This window comes from Hyperolius riggenbachi, chromosome 3, assembly GCF_040937935.1.
Source record: "Hyperolius riggenbachi isolate aHypRig1 chromosome 3, aHypRig1.pri, whole genome shotgun sequence".
In the NCBI taxonomy this organism is placed as follows: domain Eukaryota; kingdom Metazoa; phylum Chordata; class Amphibia; order Anura; family Hyperoliidae; genus Hyperolius; species Hyperolius riggenbachi.
The window spans coordinates 345272118-345278117 of NC_090648.1; the positions used below are offsets into that span (position 1 = coordinate 345272118).

The following is a 6000-nucleotide window of genomic DNA, read 5'->3' on the forward strand; positions in this document are numbered from 1 at the left end:
TTGTATAGAAGCGATCGAAAAATCGATCCAAAAAATGGGGGGGGGGGGGTGAGTGTGGACATTTGCGCGTGAAATTTTGCGTCTGCATTTACACACCAATTTGTCGGTCTGCGTGTATAAAAGGTCAGTCCTCCCCTGGGTCAGGTGCCCTTTGTTCTGACAGCTAGTGTGTGGTTCGCCTGCTAGCCCTGTTGTGACCCGGACTGCCTAACTTTCCTTGATCTGGTACCCCTGGTTTTGACTCCTCGCCTATGACCTGGACTAAGCCTGCTTGCCATCTGCCTAGATACAGACTAAGTTTGTTTGCCGCCTGCCCTGATCTCTTCCCGGATACAGACTAAGCCTGTCTGCCACCTGCCTGATCTAAGACACTCCTGCTCATCTTTGAGTTCCTAGTACCTCCTTTAACCACCCTGGCGTTCTATTGAGATCGCCAGGGCGGCTGCGGGAGGGTTTTTTTTTTTTTATTAAAAAAAAAAAAAAAAATATTTCATGCAGCCAACTGAAAGTTGGCTGCATGAAAGCCCACTAGAGGGCGCTCCGGAGGGGTTCTTCCGATCGCCTCCGGCAAGCAGAACTAACAAGGAAGGCTGCAATGAGCAGCCTTCCTTGTTTGGCTTTCGTCACCATGGCGACGAGCGGAGTGACGTCATGGACGTCAGCCGCCTCCGATCCAGCCCTTAGCGCTGGCCGGAACTATTTGTTCCGGCTGCGCAGGGCTCGGGCGGCTGGGGGGACCCTCTTTCGCCGCTGCTCGCGGCGGATCGCCGCAGAGCGGCGGCGATCAGGCAGCACACGCGGCTGGCAAAGTGGCGGCTGCGTGTGCTGCTTTTTATTTCATCAAAATCGGCCCAGCAGGGCCTGAGCGGCACCCTCTGGCGGTAATGTGGTTACTTTTTGAGTCCTATGGGAGAAAAGCGCTTTACAAATGTTATTGCATTGTATTTAATTCTCTGCATTGAGGTGTGACCGTTCTAACTACTAGCTAAGGTTATCCCAGTAGTGTCCTGGTGGGCACTAGGCTGCAAAGTCCATCGTTCCTTGCGGGGCGCTCTATTGAAGACCCGTGGTCACTTAGTTTCCACAACTGAGTAACGTCTCTTCCACCAGTAGGAGGCTGGAAGATAATACCCAGCCATAACAACCTTTTTCCCTATATCGTTTAAGGGAAGATCCGCGGTCCTGCATATAAAAAAAAAAAGAAAAAAAATACATATCCACTTACCTGGGGCTTCCTCCAGCCCGGGGCAGACAGGACGTGCCCTTGGCGCCGCTCCAGAGGCCCCCGGTCTTCTCTGTTGGTGCACCCGACCTGGCCAGCTGCCAGGTTGGGCTCTTCTGTGCTCCAAAGTGCACCTCATGCGGACGCACTGACGTCATCGGACGTCCTCCGGGCTGTACTGCACAGGCGCAGTAGTTCTGCGCCTGCGCAGTACAGCCCCGGAGGACGTCCAGTGACGTCAGCGCTCCCGCGTGAGACGCGGAGAAGAGCCCGACCTGGCAGCTGGCCTGGCCAGGTCGGGTGCGCCACCGGAGAAGACCGGGAGCTTCCGGAGCGGCGCCGAGGGCACGTCCTGCCTGTCACGGGCTGGAGGAAGCCCCAGGTAAGTGGATTCGTATTTTTATATGCAGGACCGTGAACCTTCCCTTTAAAAACGTCAGACACTCCACCTATCCCCTCAGTTGGCCAAAATTCTGTGGCCACCTTCACCTGTGTTGACGCAGCCCGCCCCCAGCCACCTATTAGGCTGCAGTTGTCAAGCTGGAGGCAGGCCACAGCACCACAGAGCTAAATGAAACACTTCAGGAAAAGATTGCAAAAGCAGTTTAGCCAAGTACTTACTAACATGGTGCTTCAAGCAGCCCCTGTAGACCGTCTGTTCCACTGCCATTCTCCTTGTCCATTCTATTGCACTGATGTCAACCACCATAAATTCCCTGACCGAGGCAGTTAGGGAATACTACGCATGCATGGCCTCAGGTACACACACCCCAATCGCGCTTCCATGCCCAGGAGCATTCTGCACATGCACAGTTTGTTAAGACTAACTACACTTGCACAGAACGTTCCCAGCCACAGGGAGTGTGCACGGCCAAAACCACGCATGCGCAGTGGCCACAACCTGGATGGCTCCATGGGAGCACAACAGAGGGTACTGGACCAACACAGGAGGGCACTAAGGCCCCATTCACATCTGAAATCGCAAGTTTTGCGCAAGTAATTTTACCTCAATTAGCACAGTAAAAATCACTGGACACTTCAGTGATTCAGAGCAATCGCAATCAGTGCTTTACTAAGCACTGTACCGAGATCGCTCCAGAATCGCAGCAAAAATGCTGCAGGTAATGCAATTTGCAATTGGAGCAAATCACAAAACACCCACGATTTGCACCAATCCTGGCAGTGCAAACACGCCATAGGTTAGAATAGCACTAGCGCTTTGGAGATTAGCCTGAATCACCCTAGTGCTAATGGGCCCAAAGAGTACAGGGAGCTAGAGGAAGCACCAAAGCATAAATCCTTGTGAAAGCTTTGTCTAAAGTTTATTTAAAATATAACGATAATAAAAGAGAAATACATACATACTACAGTACTTGCACTACATAATATAGACATATGGCAATGGTAGGGATTAGATCAGGCATGGGCAAACTTGGCCCTCCAGCTGTTGAGGAACTACAAGTCCCAAAATGCATTGCAGGAGTCTGACAGCCACATAAAGGTAAATGCATTGTGGGATTTGTAGTTCCTTAAAGAGACTCTGAAGCGAGAACAAATCTCGCTTCAGAGCTCATAGTTAGCAGGGGCATGTGTGCCCCTGCTAAAACTCCGCTATCCCACGGCTAAACGGGGGTCCCTCCACCCCCGCAAAACTTGGTCGTCAATTTTCTCTTCCTGGAGGCAGGGCTAACAGCTGCAGCCCTGCCTCTAGTCGCGTCTATCAGACGCGCATCGCCGCCTCTCCCCCGCCCCTCTCAGTGAAGAAACACTGAGAGGGGCAGGGGAGAGGCGGAGGTACACGTCTGATAGACGCGCGGGAGGCAGGGCTGCGGCAGTTAGCCCTGCCCCAATGCAGAAGCGCTCCCCAGCTGTACGGAGGGGATTTGGGGGTGAAGGGACCCCCCTTAAGCCACGCGATAGCGGCATTTTAGCAGGGGCACACGTGCCCCTGCTATCTATGAGGTCTGAAGCAAGATTTATTCTCACTTCAGACTCTCTTTAACAGCTGGAGGGCCAAGTTTGCCCATGCCTGGATAAGATTGTGAGCTCCTTTGAGGGACAATTAGTGACTATATATATATATATATATATATATATATATATATATATATATATATATATATATATATATATACACACACACACACTGTACAGCGCTGCGTAATATGTCGGCGCTGTATAAATACTAAATAATAATAAAAAAAAAGAGATGGTAAGAGCATACTAATATTCATTTGTTACTCTAGCAGCAAGTGTGTTACTACTGTTAACTGTACACAGTGCTCGGATGTTATCTTATAAAACAGGATTCAGCTTATGTGCTGACAGTACATCTTAATAACGTCCCTCACCCATGAAGAGTACCTCAGTTTGCCATACAGGCAACCAACGAACAAGTCAGCGCATTGCACCAGCACACACCTCGCCGGATCCGCTGCGTCCACCGCCAGAATATCAAATGTAAATACCTTTCAGCGACTCGCCGAGAAGACGAACAGCCCTCGACGAATTGAAATAGTCCGCCGCAGCCACGGCCCAATCAGAGGACAGTATCCGGTTAGAAGCCCTCTAGCAACCAATGGGATAAAACCTCTAGCCCAAGTTTGAGCAAGATAGGAGGAGTCGCACAGTTTTAAACAAACTCCTCAGCGATTGGCCGCGACATTGGTGTGTTACAAATCAGGAGCTGTGATTGGTTTGTGCTCAGTGGAAGTGGTATGACAGCTTCCATCCATAAGCACGCAGACCCACTCACAAATTATACATGCAAGAGCCCGCCCTGCAGCTAATCGCGGGAGTTTTTAAAGGGCTGGGGGCGGGGTCTCGGGATCATCTGTTCCTAGAGCCATGCAGCGGTAATTGTGTGAGGGGGAAGGGACGTGTTGGTTGTATGCTGTTGGTGCATCCTTGCCAGGGAGGTTTTTCGTTCATATCATGCATTATTTGTTACAGAGTTTTTATCAGAGACCTATCTGCAAAGATCACTCGGATCGCAGTTCAGATTGGCCGTTGTTTATCAGTATAGGTCATTAATCACTAATGTCTAAATTATACTCCTGGTCCTTCCACAGGAGTTTGCATTATCAGCTCCTCTTGTCGGTGGACCTCAACTCCTGCACAGGATAGAAGGAAATCATATAAAATGCACCGTTTGTATTTAAAGTTTTTTAGCTTGTCCAATTTCCCCTCATCTGTGAATAAGCACAAGTTGTAAATTGATCCCTCAGCTGTGTCAGCTGACAGAGAAATTTTGTTTGTTTACATTTTATTATGCTGCTTATCTTTTAGAGCAGAAAGGAAGTCCTGAGTTCAGGTAAAAAAAAAAAATGTGGATTTACTTACCTGGGGCTTTCTCCAGCACTTAGAAGTCTGTGTCCCTCACTGCAGTTTTGCCTTCAGCCATCTCTCACCTGTCTGGCCACCGCAAGTGTCCAGCAGCTCCTGATTCCCTATTTGCATCCCTCGCTGGCTGCTGCATATAGCATGTGGGCCGTGTGCAACGTCACATGTGCCACCGCTGTACGTGGCAGCCATGTGGGGTGCGAATGGTGTAGCAGGAAGCAGCTGGACACTTGTGACGGCCAGACGGGTGAGAGATTTTAATGCATGGCATTTGGGAAGACATTAACATTTGTGGGGACAGTGGCAGAGGAAGCATTACAAGGCTGATTACCAAGAGATTTCATGCTGTATCGGCAGCCAACAGATCTCTATGTTCAAATTGTATCAGAGACAAATCTTTCTCTTGGTCAATCTACCACAAGATGTATGGGTGCATTTAGTCAATCTAGTTTCTCTGTTGCAAAAGCTTGGATGTTTGAAATGTACACCTGTGCTAAACGATAGTAAATTAGATGCAAATAATTCTTAGTTGAAACAGGGTTATGCAAATGTATGCAGCTTATAAGTGGGCCACAGAGGTGAAATTAATGTTATTATTGTGGATATGTCCAGAACATCAGCACCCAAATCATCATCCCACTGATACTGGCAGAGTAGCCAAACACCAGCACCCAATTTTCCAGTTATAATTTTTTTGTAATATATTTTTAAACCTTGTAATGACAAGAATTATAAATATATACTTTACAAATGAATTTTTAGTACAACAATCTATATAACCTGTATCTGTTAACATTTTGTAGCTGAACGCTCAATTAGTCTGTCATAACAAACAATGTAAAGCTGTTTCCCAACGTATTTGCCCATAACGTTATCCTGCCTGTCTTTATCCCAAAGTAATATCGGTACTTATCCGTTAGCCGGGCGCATCCGGCAGGTGGCGCTAATTACTATTCCCCCTCCAGGCCGACATGGATAGTAGGGAAAGATGTAACTCTGGTGGAGTTTTGTCGCCACCTAGAGGATGCGCCCGGCTAACGGATAAGTTCCGTAATATCTTCAGCGAGTGCACCTAAAAACCCAAATTGAAAATCCCTTGCTCTTTCTGCACACAGATTTGGCTTCCGACCTTATTTTGCCGTGATAAAGAGATGCCTAGTGATCTCGAAAGATTGGCTTCACAGTGTACATCTAATAAACACTACATCATCTAATAGAGGCATCTATCTCAAGTTCATCCTGCAACTCCACTAACAGTATGGCCGTATCACCGATGCAGGTCAAGAACTACATCAACATTGCGGCAATGCAGTAATCTGCGTTGGCCCGAAAGTCATTATAGTCTGTCGACGCATGGATTTGTAAAAAATCAGACATGACGTCGTGGCATGCACGAAAGCTTATTTTAACAATACACTTCCGTGCACTTCTTCATA

General features: G+C 48.2%; 2 protein-coding genes across 10 annotated transcripts in view; one reads left to right on the top strand and one right to left on the bottom strand.

The window, feature by feature from the left end:
* The window catches only part of CDC25C (cell division cycle 25C), a 74586-nt gene extending 70812 nt beyond the window's left edge, over nucleotides 1-3774 (bottom strand). For 3 of the 6 annotated variants that reach the window (XM_068277013.1, XM_068277014.1, XM_068277008.1), the window contains exon 1: nucleotides 3587-3684. The gene's annotated coding sequence lies outside the window, so the exon portion shown is untranslated. The other 3 variants (XM_068277010.1, XM_068277009.1, XM_068277012.1) reach the window with 3 other exon arrangements.
* The window catches only part of LOC137563918 (oocyte-specific histone RNA stem-loop-binding protein 2-like), a 68868-nt gene continuing 66474 nt past the window's right edge, over nucleotides 3607-6000 (top strand). For 2 of the 4 annotated variants that reach the window (XM_068277015.1, XM_068277017.1), the window contains exon 1: nucleotides 3932-4077. In XM_068277015.1, the coding sequence (XP_068133116.1) occupies nucleotides 4070-4077 (8 nt within the window). In that variant the 5' untranslated portion in view covers nucleotides 3932-4069. Of the gene's footprint in view, nucleotides 3683-3816; nucleotides 3890-3931; nucleotides 4078-6000 lie in introns of those variants that run through there. The other 2 variants (XM_068277016.1, XM_068277018.1) reach the window with 2 other exon arrangements.